The sequence below is a fragment of the Lepidothrix coronata genome, unplaced genomic scaffold (genome assembly GCF_001604755.1).
Source record: "Lepidothrix coronata isolate B3197 unplaced genomic scaffold, Lepidothrix_coronata-1.0 Scaffold144, whole genome shotgun sequence".
Taxonomy (NCBI): Eukaryota; Metazoa; Chordata; class Aves; order Passeriformes; family Pipridae; genus Lepidothrix; species Lepidothrix coronata.
In genome coordinates, this window is record NW_016690324.1 from 1,829,146 (window position 1) to 1,852,074 (window position 22,929).

The 22,929-nt window shown below is 46.5% G+C and overlaps 2 protein-coding genes across 7 annotated transcripts in view; both read left to right on the forward strand.

Moving 5' to 3' along the window:
- Positions 1–288: 288 nt before the first annotated feature.
- Positions 289–21,869, forward strand: HNRNPA0 (heterogeneous nuclear ribonucleoprotein A0). Of its 3 annotated transcripts, none has more exons than XM_017827880.1 (3): positions 289–1,455; positions 9,515–9,580; positions 21,847–21,869. In XM_017827880.1, the coding sequence occupies exons 1-2, from the start codon at positions 609–611 to the stop codon at positions 9,550–9,552; spliced, it is 885 nt and encodes a 294-aa protein (XP_017683369.1). In that variant the 5' UTR covers positions 289–608; the 3' UTR covers positions 9,553–9,580; positions 21,847–21,869. The 3 variants fall into 3 exon arrangements, with proteins under 3 accessions (XP_017683369.1, XP_017683366.1, XP_017683365.1); XM_017827877.1 differs by lacking the exon at positions 21,847–21,869 and adding an exon at positions 13,070–13,184; XM_017827876.1 differs by lacking the exons at positions 9,515–9,580; positions 21,847–21,869 and having other exon boundaries at positions 290–5,015.
- Positions 1,419–22,929, forward strand: part of KLHL3 (kelch like family member 3) — a 58,133-nt gene continuing 36,622 nt past the window's right edge. Inside the window, exons 1-3 of one of the 4 annotated variants that reach the window (XM_017827869.1) lie at positions 1,419–1,455; positions 9,515–9,580; positions 21,847–21,963. In XM_017827869.1, the coding sequence (XP_017683358.1) occupies positions 9,540–9,580; positions 21,847–21,963 (158 nt within the window). In that variant the 5' untranslated portion in view covers positions 1,419–1,455; positions 9,515–9,539. Of the gene's footprint in view, positions 1,456–9,514; positions 9,581–13,141; positions 13,252–14,153; positions 14,235–14,484; positions 14,540–21,846; positions 21,964–22,929 lie in introns of those variants that run through there. The other 3 variants (XM_017827871.1, XM_017827872.1, XM_017827870.1) reach the window with 3 other exon arrangements.

Genomic DNA, 22,929 nt, shown 5'->3' on the forward strand with positions numbered 1-22,929 from the left:
GCCCCGCCCCTCCGCTCGGCGCGCGCCGAGCGCGTCCCGCGCCCCCCATTGGCCGCCCGCACCGTCCTTCAACCGGCGCACCTCCCGGAGCCGTGGCGGGGGTCGCGCCCTCTGATTGGCCGCCGCGCGCGTCCGTCGCGCCCACCGCTCCGCCCCCTTAAAGCTGAGTGGCTGGCGGCGCTGGCGGCGCGCCCCCATTGGCCGCGGCGGAACACGGGGCGTGCGCGGGGGGCGGGGCTCCCGGCGGCCCCTTTGTGTGGGCACCAGTCGCCGGCCGCGCTCCCGAGAAGCCGCCGCCGCCATTTTGTGCGCGCCCTGTGCTCGCCCCCACCCCCGCCCGCCTTTCCGCGGGAGCGGCGGCACCGGGGAGGCCCCGACTGCGCTGCCGGGCCGCTGAGGCGGGAGCGGAGGCGCCGCGTCGCGCCCAGGGACCCACCGCCGGCGGCCGCCGCAGCCCTGAGGTCGCGCTGCTCGCGGCGGGGGGAAGAGGCGGCAAGACGGAGCAAGGGGGGAAAAAACCTCCGGAGCTGCTGCCCCCGAACAGGAGGAGGAGTCTCGGGGCCAGGCCCAGGCGCGGCGGCGGCGGCGGCAGCAGCAGCGGCGGCAGCATGGAGAACTCGCAGCTGTGCAAGCTGTTCATCGGCGGGCTGAACGTGCAGACCACGGAGGCCGGGCTGCGGGAGCACTTCGCGGCCTACGGCACCCTCACCGACTGCGTGGTCGTGCTCAACCCGCAGACCAAGCGCTCCCGCTGCTTCGGCTTCGTCACCTACTCGGCGGTGGAGGAGGCGGACGCCGCCATGGCCGCGTCCCCCCACGCGGTGGACGGGAACGCGGTGGAGCTGAAGCGGGCCGTGTCCCGGGAGGACTCGGCCAAGCCCGGCGCGCACGCCAAGGTGAAGAAGCTCTTCGTGGGCGGCCTGAAGGGGGACGTGGGTGAAGGGGACCTGGTGCAGCACTTCAGCCAGTTCGGCCCCGTGGAGAAGGCCGAGATCATCGCCGACAAGCAGAGCGGGAAAAAGCGCGGCTTCGGCTTCGTCTACTTCCAGAACCACGACGCCGCCGACAAGGCGGCCGTGGTCAAGTTCCACCCGATCCAGGGCCACCGCGTGGAGGTCAAGAAAGCCGTGCCCAAGGAGGACATCCAGGCGGGCGGGGGCGGCGGCGGCTCCTCCAGGCCCTCGCGGGGAGGCAGAGGAGGAGGAGGAGGAAGGGGCCGGGGCGGCGGCGGCTCCGGCAACCGGGATCACAACGGGCTCTCCAAAGGGGGCGGCGGCTACAACAGCTACGGCGGCTACGGCGGGGGCGGAGGCGGCGGGTACGGCTCCTACGGCGGCGGGTCCTACGGAGGCGGCGGCGGAGGGGGCGGCGGCGACTACGGCAACGGGTACGGCGGGTTCGGCAGCTACAGCCAGCACCAGTCCTCCTACGGCCCCATGAAGAGCGGCGGAGGAGGTGGAGGAGGGGGCGGCAACTGGGGGGGCCGCAGTAACAGTGGACCGTACAGAGGAGGTTACGGTGGGGGAGGCTACGGGGGCGGCTCGTTCTGAGCTTGGAGTGCCCATACCCATTGAGGAGGGAGGCGTGAAGAGCCCTCCCTTCGATACGGGGCAGCTTCTCAATGGTTTCTCCCCTCACCCGCCGAACGGCAGCTCCTTTTAAATGCCTCCCTGCTGTGGGAGCGGCTCCTAAATGCCCCCTGAGGGTCGCCTCTGCTGCCTGTGCCACTTCGTTCTCTCTGAAGATGGACTGGGCCCCACATACACATACTTTGTGTTACAGTCATTGATGGACTCTATTTTTTTATTATTACTTGGACCTTGGTCGTTTTTATACTAGCAACGAAAAATGTCTTGTTTTAATTTGTTTTTTGGGGGGGTGCGGGGTGGGAAATGTCTTGCTGATCTGGAGTAAAAACTGGGGAGGGATGGGGGGGAATTTCCTTTGTTGTAAGGACTCGATACCTGGCTACTACGTTTTTTTCTACAAAAGCTACTCGGATCCCATGACTGACTTTAACATTTCTGTAAAGGAGGGAAAAAATGGTTTTTACGTTTTTTATTTTTTAAATAAATCATTGTGTTCATTGACCTTTACACGTCTAATTTTTTTTCCTAGGATCAATTCCGTACGGTTTTCAGGCTTTTCTAGGTTTGAAGCAAGTGTTCTTCTGCTTTAAAAATCTCTATGTACTTAGAGTAAATATTTTGTTGCCGGTAAAGGTCCTAACTGACTTTTTTGCTAGTGGCTTTGAAACACTTGACAGAGAAAATTTTGAAGTACTAATCCGTGGATGTGGTCTGTTTTTTAAATTCTCGTTCTCACTTAGTTCGTGTGCATCCACCATCTTGTACTAGGCAGTTTGACGTGCTGACATGGTTGGTCAATTTTTTTCTATAGGATTTTTCCATCAACGTATGTACTGTGTAGTTTTGAAGAAATAGTTTGTGTTAAGCATGTGCTTCATTCATATAAAATGTTCAGAATTTCCGATTGCTTAGTTTTCAAGTCCTCTTATGGGTTTGTCTGTGTGTGATTCCTTCCAGGAAAGGGTCGACATTTGTCCCTTCTATTTAACACGTACTTGTTTTCATAGTACCGGGTTAACAGACTTTTTCACTCGGAACTATTGTCCTTCCTTAAACTTCCCGGCGAATTCTCGCAGCTCCATCTGCTGTCGGGATGGCAGCTCCGTGCTGTGGGCTTCCTTAAAACGGGAGCAAAACCGGTTTGCTAACAATTGTACCAGACTTTTGAACGTTATTTTATGCCACCAGATTGGTGTAGAGTGCAATGACATCTGCACTCTGAATACAGATGGGCTCTGTGAGTACTGACTGGGAAAAAAAAAAAAAGGAATGGATTTGCAATACCTGCCTCAGCACGTAATTTTTTTAATAATAATTGCAGTTGCCCATATTTCAGAAAGTGGTAACCTAAACTCCATGGGCAAAGTGCTCTGAGAACTGAGCCAGCAAGTGTACCAGCAATATAGGTGCCAGTTGTAAAGCAAAAATATCTGTGTAGTCTGCTTGATTAACAAATGTATATTTGTAGCCCTTTCACGCAATAGAATTAAAAGTTTGTTGTTTATTAAAAAGCATAATGTTTTAGGGGAAAACTGCCTTCCTGCATAGAAATATAGAATAGCAACGTTTATGGGTTTATGGATATCAAATAAAAGATTTGAATTCCTTATATGCTTGAGTGAGAGTATATATGATACGGGGCATGGATTTCAAAAGTACAAAGTTGTTTCGACTTCAGGTTTCTAAGCACGTAGTCGTTTATGCTGATGCTTCATGGGACTGCATCGTAAAACCTGCTTTTTGCTTTGCTCCAGATATGCAAGATATTAGGCATATAATTCCCACTGATCCCAGTGGGAAGTTAAGTGTCTAGGGCTTTGTGCTTCTGGGCTGAAGGATTTCGCATTAAATTTCAAGGTACTGTTGCTATTTGATGTCAATCTAACCTGGTGCTGATTTTAATTGAAATGAGTCTGTGCTATTAGAAGTGACACTGCATCAACTTAATCACTTGTGCTTAAATAAACAGGACAACCTTTTGGTATCATCAGGATTTAAACCAAGAGCTGAGTTTCCTCTTGATTGTGGTAATTTATGTCTCTTAGAGCGAGACTGGTTCCTTTGGCTTAGCTTAGCTTTTATAAATAGTTTCCAAATAAATTGCTGTTTGCAACTATATTGTAATTTTTGTCTCAAAAGCTTGTTAGCCTCTGTTGTGAACCAGCATCATTGATATCTTGTAAATCAAAGTAGTTTCAGAGAACTATTTGTAAAACACTGCAAGTGCCAGCTCTCGTCAGCACACAGCTTCAGGTGGTTTTATTTCAGCTTGAAGTTCTTACTGTACCTTTGCACTTTACAGCCATGTTGGACAGTCATCCTTGAACTTCACTTGAAGCACAGCTCTCCTGTTTGTAGCTGAAATGAGCTACTGAGTTCTAGGTTATGTCTCGGTTTTGGGTGTATGATTTAGTCCCTCGCAGTGGTGAGTTGCCTTAACCTTATCAAGGAACAGCCTGGTTTGGAGAGAAATGGTAAAATTCACTGTTGTGATGTGGCTTGTCATTTGGCTCGGGAAGGTAAAGGTTTGTGCACCAACTACAGCTTTATGGTCTTTTCATATGTTACCTGCCGTGGCAGAATATGTTGATGATAGAAACAAGTAGCTTTTTAAAAAAAAGTGGCTTTGTGTGTGAAATCTGACAGTTTGGGAACCCTTGTACTGAAATGTGCTGTTTGGTTATCTCTGTGCAATAGTCCTTGTAGGACTCATGTCTGCTAAAGAGTTGATCCCAGAAATTGCACCTGTATTGGGGAGTGTGCTGCCTTGTCTCTCCCTGAAAAGACTGTCACCTGTTTAACAGTGTTTTGGGGTGTCTTGAGTAAGTAGCATTTGCTCTGCCCTGATCTCTGGTCTCTCTGGAGCAAGGAATTCTTCTGACACTGCAGGTGATGTTGGAGAGGCTCGTGTCAGCACTTGGGGCAGCAGTGCTGGGATGTACCATGGAGTACAGAAAGATGCAAATCTGTACTGGGTAGCATTAAAGACACAGAGACTTACCTTTGAATACAGAGCTGTTTCTAGTACAGTTCCTAGTAATCAGATTTGTTGATAAAGCCTTGCTTATTTATTTAAAGGTATTTAATAATATTTTCTGCCCCCTGGGTGGATTTGTCTTCACAGAGGTGTGTGGGAAGAACTGAGATGACATGAGGTGTTATAGCTGGCATGTAAAAGTTTGTGATTTCACAGTTGCTTTAGGGTGGTCACAGAGATAGAAATAAAGTAACTTTAGTTTGCTGTCCCTTAGTTTGTAGTTCAGTTCTGAAGTTCCTATATCTGAAAATATCTCAGTAATTTAATGGCCTTCTGTTCAGAACCGATTACTGGATTGTGCTGGTGTCACCTGTGAGAAATAGAATAGTGAGAGCAACTGGTTTACTTTTAGCATTTAATAAAGTAAAAGTGTAGTAGTTTTCTTAAAACACAGAAGTTCTTTTTATTTTTGTAATCTGCATGACCAAAAAGAAATTCCCCAAACCAAACTTTTCAGACTGTGTTGTGATGTACATGTAGTTTTTTAATAGCAATGGGTGTTCATGTCTACTCTAAAGTATAATTTGTTCTTGATTCTGCTTCTTGTATGACTTGTACGTTTTATTTGGCTAATAAAATTAGCCTAACTCACACTTTTATAATACTGGCTTCTACTGCATTAAAAGGAAACATGCTGAAACACCTGTATACATGATGTAATGATACTTGCACAAGTTGATGGAAGTACCTCCTACGTGTTTGTTTTACAGTAGGTGATGAAAAGGTGGTTTAGAACAGTGGTAAGTGTTGGCTGAAACAGCTTCAGTGGCAGCAAATCTCTGTGGGTCACTGACAGCAGTGACAGACTTGCAAAATAAAAGCTGTGTCTTGCCCTGCAGGCTCTCTAGTGTGCTTGGCTGGACAGTCCCTGCCCTCCAGAGCTGAGCAAGCTTTTGGGTTTGTGTTGGGTGTTGCAATAATTGCGAGTGGTGCAGCTGCAGTTCAGGCTCCAGTGCTGGCTCTGGGTCTCTCGGCTGCACTCACAGGAGCCCAGACCTGTAGGAGATCGGGGTGTGCAGAGCTGGGCACTGACAGGAGGTGCCTGAACTCTGTCAGGTACTTCTTGCACATGTACTTAACGACCTGTGAAGCAGAAATATTTAAGATGTCTAAAAATGTTAAAGTTCTCAAATGCTTTATGGTGTGCTTTGCTCCTACCTTCCCTCCAACTTAGATCCCTTCTATAAAGCAAATTTTGCTATCATTTAGCATTGAAAGACCTAAGTGGATGGTGTAGATCAGAACACTGGTTTATTATTCTGCCCTGTCAGCTGATACTATTGTCCCAAAATAATGGCATTCCTTCTCCTGCTGGAAAGGGTCTGAGCTGGAATGGTGCTGAGGACCCCAACCTCCCATTCAAGTCGAAAATAGAGCAGCTGCTTTTTTCCATGTGCCTCAGAATGTTCATTCTAAAATGCAAAAGCTTGGCTTAAATTGTTAATTGGTGTCTAAGAAATAACCTGGAGGACACCCCTCTGATGTGCACACAGTGAACAGAACACCGTGTGTGTTGTGAGAACGGGGTTTTGCTCCGACAGTCTGGGAGAGGGTTGGTTTTCTGATAGAAGGCAGCTTAGCCAAGCCTTTAGATTAGCATTGCTTGTCCTGCTGTATATATTATGGATTAGTGTTTATCACAGAATCAACAGTTGGTACCACGTTTCTGTGGTTTACATTGTTCCAGACCTTTACTTTCAGAGCTCTTAGGAAGAAGGCATTTTCATTACGTTTTCCAAACTGCCTGTGCATAATACCTTGGATTAATATTAGGTGACTGAAAGTGTAACACCCAAAATTTTAGTCTTTCACCTTAGCCAGAGGTGTGGTTTACAAAACAGTGAGTTATTTAACATGTTTTGCATAACTGATTCTGTGATCTAATGTATGCATCCGCTGAGGATGAGTTTTCTGCTTGTTATTTTTGTATTTCTTGAATGAATAAAACAATTGTATCCCTGCTTCACTTGAAAATGTATTTCACGATGCAAGCACACCACAGGGAGATCTGAGCCAGCCTGGACCAGCACTATTTGCTTTTGTTGATGGGCATTTTTTAGATCTATTGAAGCATTACCACTCTATTATTTCTGGCATGTGTATGGGTACACACAGGCATTACCTCTGCTTCCACTTACCTTAATGAGTATTTCTTTGTGCTGTAATGTAAGTATAACTGCTGATGAGTGTCAGGTGTGTATTTCTCATAACAGGGTGAAAGTCTCTGCTATGTATTTTTCCCTAGGAATTTTCTATCATTTACCTCTGTAGCTAGGACTTGTAAAGGGGCTGATGGAGTTTGGGTGCTTTCCTCCTTGATGTTCCTTTGACAAACCCTAGTCTTTTTACCTTCTCTGCTCCCAGAACTCTCATCAATTTCTGTTATATATAAATGGGAGGGAATAGTAGTTTTTGAACTGATCTCTCTTGTTTGTATGGTTCTCAGAGTGTTTTAATCATATCTATATTCCCCTTGAAACCATCTTGCTGGGAAAATGAGCAGTGGGAACACTGAAAGAACAAGGGCTATAAAGCTGTAGTTCAGTGCAGAAGAGACATTCTTCAGATTTTTTTATTTCCTGTAGCTCTATATACTGAATAGAGTGAACAGCTAAAAAGATGGAATAGTTCAGGTCTAGGCTGTAACAAAAGAAAAAAACAACACCAGCCAGCATAAAAAATAAAATTCAAGTCCAGTTCTCTGTCCATGGTTTGGCCTTTGCCAGTAGGAATCCTAAACAGTATTTTTTAAAGTGTGTTCTCAGTGTGGTTAGTCTTGGTATAACTTTATTTGCTCAAAGTCTGTTTAGGCAAAGCTGCAGTGTTGCCTGTTGCTGTTACAGTAAACGCTGGGCTTAGAGCTTGGGCTATTCTCAGATTGTCAGCCATCCAAGTAACCAAAGCTCCTTAACTTTGAAAACTAGATGTCAAGCCCAGGCAGACTAATAATGCCATCTGTCTGAGGCATCTGGATATTGACCCTCTTAGCATGATGTGTGCAGTTTCATTCCCAAATGCTTTCGCAAATGGAAAAGACACAGATCTGGAAAGAACAGCTCTTCCAAAAAAAAAAAAAAAAAAGAATTGGACTATGTTGAGCTATGTGCAATTTTGGTACATATTATATTCATCAAACGACTAAAAATATCTCTTTTCATGAGTAATGCAGTAAGGAATTGATGCCAATTCAGAAAGGGATTACGTTTCTGGCTGGAAATGTGTCAAGATGCACATTTGCTCACCACCATCAAAGTGCAAATCGCTGATTAACATTGCAGAAAAATTCCTTAGAAGCAGAACGAGCTGACAAATCTGAAAATACTTTATTTGTTCAAATGCTACTTTGTACCATGGAATTGCCAACTGGTTTGTCTCACAGAAGCCCTGCTCTCCTGGGAATGCTCGTTGAAGTGAAAGACAGGCAAAACTACACATTTGAAAACATGCTGTTAGGCTGTAATCTAGTCAATATAAAAGATGAATATCATCTCAGTCTCTTCTGTCATTTCTGTAACTTTTGTTGCTTTCTACAGCTTTACAATGGATTTTTTCTATTCTGTAAGAAAATTTGCTTTCTACAAAGCCCCCGGGGGAAGGAAGGATGAGTGTAGTCACTGCAGGCACTGACTGGGAAGAAGAAAGGTCAGGAGTCCTGTCCCTGTTTCCAGCACAGATTTGGATTAAAGCAATGCTGGTTAAAATGCACGAGTAGTGTTTGGGACTGGAAGTTCCCGTGCTTTTTACTTGTTCTCTGTGGATCAATAATCTTGTTTTCTTTGCTGCACACTGACACAGCTCCGGTGGGAAACCTCCTCTCCCAACCACACACCCTGATGAGCAAATTGCAGCATGGGCAGGGCACAGCCCTGGGGGGAGGCTGTGCTTACCTACTTATTGTATACAAGCACAGCACTATCAGCTGTGTTTTGAAAGAGTTTACCCCTGTTTCATCCTCCAGGTCCCCTCCCTCCTCAGTAGGGATGTCCTCTGGTTTCGAGCTCGTGTGCTGTTCCTGTGTTGTGAAAGATCTCTAAAGCTAAATTCCCAGTTCTCTCCTTGTGGTTATCTAGTACCTCTTCAGGTACCTCTTCAGGTTTTAGTAATCTGTTAAGTTTACTGGGTAATAAATTTGGCCAAAGTCCTTCACTGTGGGACTTCATTTGGGCTTGTTTAATTGTTTTCTTTCCACCACTGCTGGAATAATGATGCTCCCTTTACTGGAGAGAAAGCTCCTTTGGGTCCTGGTGGAGAATTCAGGGTTTTTCTCCTGAGATGACTGCAGGGTGGTTGTAGTTGTAATTGCTGATGCCTCTTGCATAAGGTGTTTAGCAAAGTGCGTTCTGCAAGAGGAGTGCCAGCTTTCTACATGGAGATGTATCCTGGAAAAGAGAGATCCCCAGGAGCACAAGGAGTTCCAGCTCATGCAGTCAATGACCTGGTGTGCATCACTGTGCCTTTCCCTTAAGCCCACCTGTCTGTTATTTCCTGCAGTCTTAAAAGCAGGCAAATTATTTTTCTCTAATTACGTCATTCAGATGCTGTTATGGGAGTTTGCTTTTCCTCACCCAGCACCAGCTCGAATCTGGGTTTCCACTCTGCAGCATCAATTTGACTTTCACAACTTCTTTGAGGCACGAGCTTGGTGATGAATCAGCAGCACGTGTGTTTTGGAAATGTTACCGTGGGTTTGTGGGTAGCTGGTGGCAACGGGGAGCTCTTGTTTTTGGTATACTGGGGAGTCAGATGAGAGGGAGTTGAGAAACATCACCTTGGGAAGGAGGAGCTGGGCTTGTATTGCTGGTGCTGCTCTATTCCAAAAGATTGCAATGAGCTGATGCCACACGCTCTCTGATGCCTTCTCAAAGTGTGTTTTCTTTCTCTCTCACAGGGTGCTCTTCTGCCTGGATGAGAGGATGGGAAAGCTGAGCTCTGAAAAGCACACCACAAAAGTCCAGTAAGTGAACAGGAACCTGAGCTGAGCCCTTTAAATACAGTTCCCACTCTGAATATGCTATGGAGATTGGGCAGAAAAGGGGTTTGTCCAGAAAATACCAAGCAGGATAATGAAGGACAATCTGTTACCAGTGAGAAAGACATGCTGCCTGAGACAGCTTTTGCTGTTCAGGTAAAATAATGTGCCTGCAGAATCAATCTTGCCCAGACTTTGTGTGTGACAGCTACATGATGTCCATTTGTGTTGGTGTTGCAGCATGTTTGTTACAATACAAGGGTGGTAGACTATGTTTCTTGGCTTTTGCAAAGAACAAGAAATCAAATATTTTAAAAGATTTCAGGAAGAGAGCGAGGCAATGAGTGTACAGGGACTAATAGTAAGGAGACTTGGGTTATGGTTGTGAGATCCTGAATGAAAATAGGTTTGTTTATGCTGGTCTCTCTGAGTTACAGTATACAAATATTAATTAAGCCATACATCTTCATGAAGCATATGGGCAATTTCCCCTTATTACAAAAGGGAATAGTGGAAGCATTAAGGGTTATATTTTAAAGTCGAAGAATCACATTAAAATGATATCTTATGCAAAAAATTTTGGGGAAAAAAAAATCCCACTTTTTGGACCATAGCCTAAACTTTTTCTCAAGTCCACGTGTTCAGCCTGTGGTGAGAACTTCAGTAGATAGATGTACTCTAAGGAGAGGCAGAGAGACTTGCTGATATTTAGGCATCTGAATACCAGCCTTTGCCTTTGCTCCAGCACCCACAACAGTTGTTTTTACAGCTTTCTTCCTGAATGTTATTTTTTTTTTCCTTTTGAGCACTCAATTCTAAATGATAAAATCTATCTGCAAACCTTCCTGCAGGTTTCTGATAAATACATAATGTGACTGCAGGGCAGGAAGTCTGTGCCTCTGACACAGGTGACTGCGGGTGACATCCGTGGCTTATGCTACAAGGAAGAGTCAGAGGAGCAGCAGGAAGGATGTTTTCAGCCGGGGGGTTCCTGCTGTGTAGGGTAAACAGTAGAACAGCTCAGGCCCCAGAAAGCACAGCTGGGGGGATGAAGATGACCAGGGGTTTTTACTCTGAAGGTGGTTATTATGAAGCTGTTGGAATAAAACTACTATTTTTATAGGAGTGGTGGCTTATTTGAAAGACTAGAGGAAAGTGCATGTCTAAAGCCCGGTTTTGCTGGCTTGTGGCAGGCGGGAGTGTGGGAAGGGGTCGTGTACCAGCAGAGGGCAACAGTCTGGAGCTCCGCTGGAGATGCCGGTGGCTCCTGCAGCATCTCCGCCTGGGGAGGGATCCCGGGGGGACGGTGCTGGGGAGGTGCTCCAGCCCTCTGCTCTAGGAATCACATTTAGAAACCAGTGCTTCGGGGGTCTCCTACTGCTTCAGCTGCCACATCATCACTGATTCCAGCTCTCAGGAGGTCCTTACCTAGAAGGTCTCCTAGAGCTTCCTTTTGAGCCTGGTGATAACCTGAATCCCTGTGAGTTGCTGCAGTAGGTAAATTTTAGCTGCTGTTTTGGTTCTGTTATGTGAGAGCCTGCTCTGAATTCGAGCACTGGTTGGGCAGCAGGGACCTTCAGGCCTTCCCTGCTGAGACATCTCAAGCTCCTGGTCCTTTGGGAGCCAGGGCAGTACCTGAGCACCACCTCTGAGTGACTTCAATTCACCACAGAGCACACCAGAGCAGCTATCTCAACAGATACCTTACACTGCTTTTCTTATATTAATTTCCTTAATGGACCTTTTCTCAAAAAACATGTGGTCTAAATGCAGATCTCTCTAAACGAATACTTACTTAATTAGAATGACAAAATAAGTTTAGTTGGAAGGGACTTCTGAAGAGGATCTAGTTCAAACACCCCTTAAAACAGGACCAGCTTCAGGGTCAGATCAGCTTGGTCACTCAAAGATAAATATATACACTTAATATATGCATTAATAAAAATGTATGTATGTATAAAACCATATATTTATCTAAGTATATAAATATCTAAATATATATATGTCTTTAAAAAAACCCAACAGATTGAAAAACAATTTAGGCTGAGAAGATGCAACTTTGGAAGCTTCCATGAATGCAGTGTTTTGTGTACACCTTTACCAGCTCTTCAATGCCAAAGCCATAGATTATTTTTATAAGAAAGCTGATTAATAATCTGGTGGAGGGGATTATGCAGCTAAACAGGAGAGGTGCTAAAGATAGGAAATTGCTTATGATATGGATCTATGGAACCTGTATATTGGTATGTACCTGGAAACAGGTATGTACAGTGAAGTGAGGGGTTCCCAAATCACTGTTTGTGTTGTATTTAATCTGTATGATCCTGATTCAGGGCTCTTGCAGTTTGCCTTGCAGAGCTGGGAAGGGTTTTTTCCCACCTTGATGAAGTTTGCTTTCTGGAGAAGCTGTGGAGATTGGCAGGATATTTTCCAAATGTACTGGGGCTCTTCACAGAATTAAATTCTTGTCAGCACTCAATGTCCTTTACTTACAACCTCAGGGCTAAACCAGCTGCTGGATTTAAGGCCAGTAGGTAGTTTTGGATCAGACTGGCAGGAATTGTTTTTATTCCCTCCCTTCCTGCCATTTTTATTGAAGAAATTCCTTGCTGCCATGGGGACACTGGCAATGCTTTGCTCTCCTCTCCCTGTGGCTCGTTGGAGTTGAGGGGTTTGGTCTTTCACTGTAGATCTGAAGATTGTTGCAGGAATCTGGAAAGGTTTTGGTGGGCCAAGGGTTGGTGGGACTGGCTGGAACAGGAGCTCTGTGGACCTTTCTGCTCTGAGTATCAGTTATATTTTGTCAGTAATTGAAGGTAGATTAGATGTAGGAGGAATTTAGGACTACTTGGGACTAGGAATTTTTGAAAGAGGCTGGAAAATTTCCACCCATCAGGTGTTACCTATTCCTTTTAGCTGGATACTTTTTACAAGAGACCAATCTCTGAACCTAAAAACAAGCAAGAAGTTTCGGTCTTGGGGTTGTTACCCTGTCATGATTATTTTGCAAGGCTGCTCTAAAGATAATCTCTGATTACTGGGACATGCTTTTGTCCCGTTCCAGCAAGGACTGTTTACTGGTTTACTTGTCTGTCACTGGGATTTACCTTTCTGTGGTTGCTGTCAGGATTTGTAGAATTCAGTGGTACACAAGCCAGTGGGTCAATGCACATAAGAAAGTATTGCTGGTTTGGTTCAATTTAGGTTTGAGCTCATATCTTGCAGTTTTGCATGTTGTGCATCAAGTGTGTAAGGCTGGACACTGGGACGTACTTGAGGATTTGGGTGTGTTAAAATGATAGTTTAACAGGATTCTGAAGGGGAAATAAGGAATTTTGCCTGAATCCTGTGTGAGGTTTGACTTTATGGCTTTATCTGTATTTCTCCTGTTTATGGGGGGGGCTGCCAAATGGTGTTTAAATAATGGGACTCTGGAGCCTCCATTCCCACGTGACTTAAATAATGTCCTTAAAGTTTCAGGTGTGTTTTCTTATCTGAAGAATGAGGGTGATGACTAGTTAAGATCCTCAACAAGCTTTTGAAACCCTCCTGTGGAAGCTGCAATTGCATCTGTTCAACCATCACTGCTGATACATTTTAAAAGATGTATGAAACTTAGGCTGAGGACATGGCTTGATGAGAAACAGAAGAGCAAGGTAATTTTATTTATAAAAGAGATGAAATGGCATCTTGCAAGAGAAATCTCTTGATACTTATCTCTTTTGCACGAGAACTTTTTTTGTGAATGGAAGAGTAATGAAAGCAACTGTTTCTTGTCTTTATTACAGTTAACCTCTAGGGCCTCACTGTTACAGAATACAACTGAAAAATTCTTTTAATAAGACGAGGGGGAAAAAAAGGTTCGTGTGAAAACCTCTGCACCTGCATCAATTGTAATGAAAAGGGCAAACGTGATTTAGTTCAGCACTTCAGGCTGAAGATCACCTGCAGTTTAGAAGGACCCATGTTGCCTGTGCGGGGTGTATTTGGCCTGATGGATTGCACAAAGGGCTGGAAGGTTTTGACAAATTGGGGAAGTGGAGAGGAACTTGAGGGTGCCAGCCCCTCTAAGTGTCCCCATAGCCCCCTGGGGGGGGGGCTGTGGGGACACTTAGAGGGGCTGGCACCCTCTCCTTCCTGGAGAAGGTGACGGTGCTCAGCGCTCCTCGGGGTGGGCGCCGGGGTTGCTCAGCCACCGAAACTTTTCCCTCAGCCCCGCAGATCGCGGGGACCCGAGGCGTTTTTGGGCCGCCGCTCTGCTCATCCACCCGCCAGCGGCACGGAGCGGGGGCTGCTCCGCGGGTGCGGGGCCGGCTCGGGGCGGGCTCTGCGCTGCTTGGCCGCGGCGGCGGGGCCGGTGCGGGGCGGTGCGGGGCGGCGCCGGCGTTGCCCGGAGACGCTCGCAAGCCCCGCCGGAGGAGGGAGGGAGGGAAAGAGGGAGGGAGGGGGCTGCGGGAGGCGGCGGCGGCGGGGCCGCAGTCGGTGCGGTGCGGGCGGCGGGGCGCGCCCGGCTCGCAGCGCTCCGCTCCCTCCCGCAGGAAGCGGCCCGGGGCGGGGGCGGCCGCTCGCAGCCATGCCGGGCCCGGGGCGCTGAGCCGGCCCCGCCGCCTCTTCCCCCCCGCACCATGGAGGACGAGAGGTGGGTACCGCCGGCCTTTGTGCGCGCCCCGGCAGCGCCGCGGGGATGGGGATGCGCCGGGAAGGCACCGGGAATGGCACCTTCGGCGGGGTGGGGAGCGCTGCGCGGGACGCGGCCGGAGGGGATCCCCCCCCCCTCCCTCCCAGCCCTGCTTCCCGCTTGCAGGAATGCCGCCTGCGATGGGCGCCTGCCGAGCTGTTCGTGGATGTTGCAATGTCATGGTGACAGGCGGTGTCGCCCCGTGTGCCCGCAGCGAGGCAGCGGAGGGGTTTCCATGGGATGTGTTTCGGGTGTGAATTAAGGAGGTGAGGGAGGCAGGTCGCGGGTGTGTGTGTTTGCTAAAATGGAGGTGCCGGGCAGGGGGGTGGGATGCCGGGCAGGGGGGTGGGATGCCAGGCAGGAGGGTGAGCAGCCGCTCTGCCTCGCGAAACGCCGGGGTTGTGTGTGCGCTGCTCGTGGCTGGAACCTCGGGCAGCCGGCTTCGACATTCTGCCGAAGACAGACCCGCTGATATTTGCTGCTTTTCTGAGTCATGAATGAAAATCTGTAACGTCCGTGGAGCCTCTGGGGGTCGATTTTCCCACCTGCGTGTGTGGAAGCCGTGCCCTGCGGGTGTTAGTGCAGCGCAGGGGATCCCCCGTCTCCCTTGCACGGTAGCTGGGCCATATAGACTTTATTTCCTGCAAGGTAGCTATTCTGCTCCAAAAACTGCAGAAGTGTTTACAGAGTCGACCTAATGCCCACCGAACCCATAAAAGATGTTATTGCTGCGCAGGGACCTCAGGGATACAGAGAGATGTCCAGTGTTTCAGCTCTGCCCTTGTTCTTCCCCTCTGTCAGGTGCCTTTCGCACACCAGAAGCCTCTTGTGCTGCTTCAAACTAAACATTAAGCTGGTTTGGGGTTTTTTTTTTGCAATATTTTTTTAAAAACAGGATATGCTGAGTGTTTCCTTTTGTGCTGGTGACCTTGCAGTGAGTGGGGGAACAGTGAGGGGGCTTGACCTGCTGGTAGGACTGATAGTCAGGGCTTGATAGAAGTTTCGTTTAAATATGATACATTGAAAAATTAAGCTGGAATCAAGCCCCAAATTCTTGAAATTTTCCTTTTGTTGAGGCAAAACATTCACAGCAGCCTGTGGAAGGTGTTTTCCAAGCTCCAAGGGGCAGCTTTCTGCCCTTCTGTGACTCAAGTGATGCAACTGTTTGTGTATTTAATGTGCAAAACAAAACTTTCATCCTGCCACGTTTCTCTCTAAATTACATTGTAAGGCTTCTGCATCCTCTAGGGTTGTGGAGAGCCACCTCTGGATGTTAATCCAGATGTCAATTATTTCAAGTGCCTCGAAATCTTAGTTTATCATGCTTGATGCCAGCTCATGGAATGGGATTTCCTTTTTTTTTTCTTTATTTATCTGAGTGAGTCTGTGTTTGAGGAAGTGAAGCAGAGATGTTTTGATACCCCAGGCTGGGATCAATCCTTGGCATTGTTGCTTATTACCTTTTTTTGATGGTTACCAGCAATGGTGTCATTTTGACTGGAGGCCTTTTGCTGGGGATACAGTGGTGAAAAAGTCACTGGGAAAGTACCTGGATTATTTTGCCTTATCCTGTTTTTCCAGACCATCTGTTTTTAGGGCATGAAGGACTGTCTCCATCAGCACGTTCTCTGCCTCTGGAAGCGAGGAATGATTACCCGAATTGCTGCTTGTATTTCTAGTTTTTGGGAAGAGAGAGGTGGTCCTGAACTGCTTGCAGGCAGTAATGATGTGGGGTTTGACTCTTGGCAAGGAAAGCTGGAAATATTCACCTGCTTTGTGCTTGGAAAGGGCACATTGTGTGGGACTGTGCCGAGGCTGCTGTGCCTGCTTGGGGCAAGTCCTGGCAGGGGGTGTTCAAAAATGACCTCGGTGGGTGAGCACCCCGGGCTGGGTCTGTGCTCGTTCTTGTGCTTTTGCCCCTCATTTCCACTCAGATCTGTGTCAGGCAGATTAGTCCTCAGATTTTACACTCTGTGACTTTTGTGATGGCAGAATTCCCCCTGGTTTTTAATATTACTGCGTTTTCCATTTTTGTAGTCAGTGAGGAACACGTTGATGTTGCTCATATCACCTCTGACTCTGGTCTCTGGGCCTGCCAGGACTCAAATATCCTGTTAACTTGCACATCCCAGTTGTTCAGTGGTATCATGTGCCCATGTCATTGCACACAGGCAGAAACAGCCGGGGCAAGGGGGAATTAACCTGAAGTATTCACATTTGGCAGTAAAATATTTCAGAATCCTGGTTTTCTTTTGCTGTGCTGATAGGGATTTTAATTTTATGGAGAAATTGCGTAAGGCGATGGTCAGTCATGATACTTTGGTTCTGAATTTGCAAGATGTGTTTGAGTTTGAATAGAAAAAAACTCCCTGGAATGTTAATTTTTTTTTTTGGTAAAATATTAAAACACCTGTTTTTTTTTATATTTGAGTGGAGGTAGTGTGTTTGTGATATTTGCTTGAGAAACACAATATTTGCCTTTGAAAGCAAACGGTATTGTCATATTTGAGTTATTTTGTGTTGTTTCCATTACCGTCAGCAAAGACTTTTCTTCTCAGTAGTTCCCAAAGTCTGCTTTTCCCCTGAGGTCTCCTTTGATATGAATATCTCCTTTTGGGGATCTGCTCTATGCCAATTGTGTGTTTTTCTGAGCTAATGTCTCCATGTTGATGCAAGCACTAAAAAAATTCAACAAAATAGGAAAATAATATTGCTATTAAAAGAAAAATAATCCTTTCCATTATGGTGCCTCCCATATGTTTTAATGATAATGCATTTCTCTGAAATCCTCTCAAAAGCCTGCTCAGTATGTGGATTCCTTTAGTCACAATTTTTTTGCTGTCTTTGTATAGACCTAAAGACAGTTTCAGAAATTGAGATTTTTATAACTGTGCTGTTACACTGACTTATTTTTCTTACTGTGGCTTGAGGAATAAAACTGCGGGACATAATGTATTTGCGCCGTGATTTTGGCCATTGATTCCAAACAGAGAATAAGGCCAGTTAAGGTAAAATGATTTTTCCTTTTGCTAAGATTAAATTAATATTTTGGTCTCCATTTATCTTAGTAGAGGCATTTAAATTTTGAACCCTACTAACTGCTATTAGGCTTCTGTCACTTTTTTAGATCAAAGTGATGTCAAACCTCTCAGAAACTGGAGATTAACATTTTATGGCCATGATTGTAACATATACCACAAAGAAGCTCCATAGGCTTAGAAAATTTACAGTTAGCAGTCATTGTTAAGTTAATCTAAGGATATGAAGCCCCTGTGGAGATGGTGGATTGGCTGTGCTGTGGGAAGGGCAGGTTGAGTCTTCGGCTGAGCTTGCGGTGCTGAAGCTCCGTGGTGTTGGGGGACAACCAGGAGAGCAGAACTCAACCTGTGCTGCTGTGGCAGGAGGTTAGAGCAGCTCCCAGAGACCCCTCCAGTGATGCACAGTGGGATGAGGCTGGGCTGGACATGTCTGGAGTCCCATCACCTCTCCAGTGGGAGAGCCTGGTGGAGAAGGATCTCCGTGGTGCCCACATTGGGTTGGGAGCTGAGCCCGGTGGCTGTTCTCCCAGAAACACGTGCAGAAACTCGTCCTTCCCTGCTCTGAAGGAGAGTGCATTTGAGAGCTACCCTTCCTTCAGGGTGAACTCCTGGCTCCCATAAAGCCAGGGTTAGAATTGGATTTGGCAGAGCTGGGATTTTTGTTCCTGGGGTTTACCAGCTCTCTGCATGGCAGTAATCTTGCCAGGGGACAGTTTATCTCTGAGGAAGGCTTTTATTCTTTCACATAATCTACAAAGACATCTGTAATTACTGCTGGTAACTAAGGCAACCCAACTTTATAGTTGATATATGTAGGCAGCAGAACAGTGGGTTAGGGGTTTTTAAAATACCTTTCTGTCCGTCGGAATGTGGGAATGCTCAGGCAGGAGCTGGGCTGTGAGCCCTGGGAAGCCTGAGCCCAACCCTGCTAGGGGTCCTGGAGAGGAGGAACATGGTGTTGATGGGGTACTGATTAGCTTCCCTGGATTAATTGGGGACCCTCAAATCAGGGTTCATTTGTTCTGCTTGGGGACGTTGTTGAATGCCGTGCAGGAGGTGGCAGTGGGGTGGGCACTGTCTGGAACGAAGAGCCTCTGCTTATTTTAGGAGAATCCTGCTGTGTCCATAAAGAGGATGCTCGTCTGGCCCAGGGAAATTAAATCATTTGTCCATTCACTCAGTGCACGGCCTTGGATAGCCCAGGAATAGAACAAATTGCTCCTGGCAGCTGACTCGCGAGTCCTGCTGGTGTAGTAGGACATGAGCTTGGCAAACGTGAAGGTGCTGGGGGGGAAGTCCCCGTGGTCATGGGGTTCAGGGGCTCCAGCATGTCTGGGTGGTCTCATCTGATACCTTTGATCAGAGGACCCCATTCTTCCTTTGCTTCGATCCATTAAAATTACAACAGGTAATAATTCTTAGCCTTGTGGGGGAAAAAAAAAAATCTCAGAAAAGGGCTGTGCAATGTGCTGGTTTGTTCTTCTCAGGGGTAGCTTTTGCTTTGTGGCAGGTTGCATTTGCTTGGAGCGTTCAGATTCTTGCATTTTTGCGTTGGAAATGTGTCGGTGATCTCTGAGAGTGTGTGCAGGGAGGTGTAAAATCTCTCTCCCAGATAAAACCATCCTCTGTTCATCACTGGCACACAGTTCTGTGGAAGCTGAGTTCGTCTCAAAGATGAGTTAAAGGCTCCTGGCCATTAATTTTTCAAATCTGTTTTTTCATATGAGTCATTTGGAAAAAACTTTAAATAGCATATCTTGATCTTTTTTGAAGCAAGTTTTTAACCAGACAATCTGCAGTATTTTTCTGTGGTAAGCCTTTGGCAAATTGTGAAATCCACCCCTGTTAATAAAGCTCAGGATGTCTCTTTGGATGCTTATTAAAAAAATTACCTTTTTGCTGCTTTTTGGGAAGAACTGCTTGATCTTTTCCCAAAATTCTGAAGCAATTTTTTTGCTTTTAAAATACACAGCCAAATGTTGGTGGAGTTGAGGCTTTATGAAGCCTTGTTGATCTGACATTTACTTTGGTGTTCAGCGAAACTTGCTGTGTCCTTTGAACTGTCTCTTTTGCCAGCGGAAAAGTTTGAACATAAAGGATCTTTGGTCTCCAGCACTGGAGAGCTCATAAATAAATCTCGGTGGTGTGCTTGTTCTTGTTAAAGAACCCCTATGACTTCTGTGTGCATCACTTGATTTGGGATCCGTGAGGCGTGTCTGTGATGATGCCCAGAGCAGTGTCCTGCAATGTCCAGCTGTCCTGCTTGGGCTGTCTCTGATGCTGCCTTTTGGTTTCACTTTCTTTTTTTTTTTTTTTTTATTTTCCTTTCTTTTTTGTTTACTTTGTTTGCTTCCTGTACGTGCTCCGGCTTTGGAAACTGAAAGCTCAGTGAAGTCACTTGCACTTCCAGAGCCTCATTCTTCCCTCCTTGGCTCTGTCCTGCCGAAGGGGCAGGTTTAGCTGTTCAAAAACCAAGGGTTTCTGCTGGGGTGTTCAAAGCTGTGGTCAAACTTCAGTTGGCCTAAGGTTTCCACCAGGGCTTTTGATAGATACAACAGTGAGGCTTAGCTGAATTAGGCTGTGTCCCTGGAGCCAGGAGGCTTCCTCATTGGAGTGTGCAGGCTTGGGGAAGAGCCGAGTGCCAGTGCTGCTCCATGCCCGTGGACACCTCTGGCAGTATGTGCAGCACAGAATGAGTTCAGCTTTCTCCAGGGATAGAAGAGCTGGTTGTGTCACTGCCTGGCACCAGTCCCCTGAGTACTGAGCCTTTAACATGAGATATTCTCCTTCCTGATTTTTTTTCTTTTAATTCAACCATACTGAGCTAATTGGATGACAACTATAACGGAGTCTGGGAAGTTGTCTTCCTCCCTGGGACATGTGCTGAGTGATGTTGTGCTCAGCCTTGCGGCTTCACTTATGACTGAAAATATTTCACTTGCTCAGCAAAGTGAAAGAATTGGACTTGGCTGTTTTTTGGCATTAACCTTTTTCTCAGGCACAAAGCTGGAGGCTGCTCAGTATGCAGGGGTGTGTTTGAGCTGTGTGCAGCTTGGCTGCTGTTCAGCCTCTTGCTTTGAGAAGGACAGTGCAGCCCACCACAGACAGCTGGGGGGTGAAGAGCTCTGTGTGTCCTCAAGGGACACGGTGATGGTGACAGTCACCTGTCAGGAGCAGGCAGTGGGGAGGATGTAATGTTCAACAAGGGCCTCACACTGTCAAGGGGGTTGTAAATAGTGAACAATGTGTTTTTCAGAGGGAAAGTCATTGGGTATGAGTTTACATGTATATAGATAGATATGTGCATGCATGCACACCTTGGCAGAGGCCAGTGGGCTGTTCTGGGGAGGATCCTTCCACACTTCCCTGGCTGTGTGCCCTTCCTCAGACATCACCTCCTGGTCACCGGTAGAGCCAGGATGATGGGCTGCCCATACTGTTGGTTTATCATGATACAAGCCCAACTAAGAAAGGTGGCAGGGAGGAGGGGACAGAGGTGAAGCTGTCCTTTGGAAGGAAGCTCTGAGAAGGTCTCATGTCAGGCACATGGTGGTGATGGAGTTGCCTCCCAAAGTCTGCCATTCCCTTCGAGTTGGCTTTGACACGGACAGCCCTCCTTGACTTGTTTTATTTGCCTTTGCCTGCTGAGGGTTTGAGGGGTGAACCGTGGGCGTGAGCAGAGCAGGGACCTGCCTCAAAGTGCTGTTTCTATCCCAGGTGGAAACCTTTAGCTACGAGTGATTTGACGTGCTCGCAGATTGGGGAGGTGAAGATATCGACCCGCTGTCAATTCTGTGCAAAGAGCAAATGCTCCCAACAAAGTCATGAGGACACGTGTGTGCCTGAGGCACCTGTTGGCCTGGTTAAACACGGCACAGCACTGGGTGCTTCTGGGCTGACATTGGCTGCAGAGCTGGTGGTTCTGGTAGGAAGGTTTAATAATTCATTCCATATGTTTCAGTGGCAATAAATGGACCTATTTCTAAAATGGAAATGGGATGTGGCCTCAGCAAAGCTAATGCTTTGGAAGCTGGGCAGGGAGTTTTAATAGTCCTTTTCTGCTTGCCTCTATAGAAGATACAAGTCATGTATTGTGTGCTTGCCTTTTTCAGATGGGACACTGAAGGCTAAACTTCTCTTTCTCCGTATGGATGTTAAAAAATCCGTGGTACTCTTGTAGTTCCCAGTGCTGAAGTCTATTTCTATTCAGTGAGGCGATTATGTTCTGGCTTGAATTTCAACTTATACTGCTTTCCTGGCCTGAAGCCTGTTAGACTGGGCTTTGTCCTCGAGTGTTTGGCACTTTTTTCTTTTCTTCCCTGCTGACTGAAATGTAGGCTGAGTTGGCTTTCAACATCCATGCAGAAGTAGCTGCATTTTGTGATGCTCTTCGTGTAGTGAACCTGAGCTGACTAACAAACACGTGAATAACTCCATGCTTAATGCCCTGTGCTGCAGTTTTACGATGCTCATTTTAAAAAGTGCCACTGAATCAAACTTTCTACTCCTCTTTTTTTTTTTGTCCCCCTTTTTAGCATTAAGCAGAGCCCCCGTTCCTCCGAGGCAGCTGAAGATGAAAAGGAGCAGCGCACAGTGACAGTCAATCCCTCTCACATGAGAAAGGCTTTCAAGGTCATGAATGAATTACGAAGGTACACTTTTGACTTACTGGGCACCCTCTCTCGTTTAGCAGAATTGTGCTGATTGGGAGACTCAGAAAATAGGTTGTGCCATCTTTGTTACAGCTAATGGTTGCATGTAGAGGATTAATCAACAAGTGGGAAGCTAAAATATAGCCCTTTTGTGGTGGTTTGCTCTCCCAAGCCTCAGACCTCTGTCTTCCCAGCAGAAGGAGTCAGCTGTGGCTCAAAAATGTTATCTGAGCAATAGCCTTCACTTATAGATAAGAATTCATTTAGTCTTTTCCATTACTTACAGCAAATTCAGCTGTAAACTATGTTCTTAACTGAGATAATGGTCTGAAACCCAATGATAGAACATTATAGACATTAAGACACCTACGCATAATTACAGACCAAAGATTATTAATGCACTGTTCTTAGTCTCTTTAACTAGCAGCATCACTCAGTCTGGGCTTAGCACTCCAAAGTAAGGGGTGAAAAAAAAAAAGCAAGTGCTCAGGAAGAATGTCAGCTCTCTACTTGCAAATTGGAAAAAAGTTAAAAGAGAACACCTTGGTCTCTACAGAGCTGTGTGGGTACAGGGAGAAAGAATGGAGGCTGAAAAAACATCTGTGAACAGTCTTCAAGAACTGCTGTCTTCACATCAGCAATGTGGTGGTGGTGGTTCAACATGAGTTGTTCCTTCATTGCTGTTATCCTGAACCAAACAGAAGTTCAGCAAGCATTTTTCTGACTAGCTCATTGGAGTTCTTTACCATTCAAATACACTTGGAAACTAGATTTTTAAAAGAATTCCTATGGAAAGTATGAGTGCTATACACATGGATGTACGTGCTCCCTCGCTATCGAAATGGTGTGATGAGAGCAAGGAACACCCTTTACTCTTCAGGCACACTCAGAGTACTCAAAGATGCTTCAATAGCTACCTCTCCTCAGTGGATTAAGTACTTTCTGTAATATACACGTTCTCTGGTG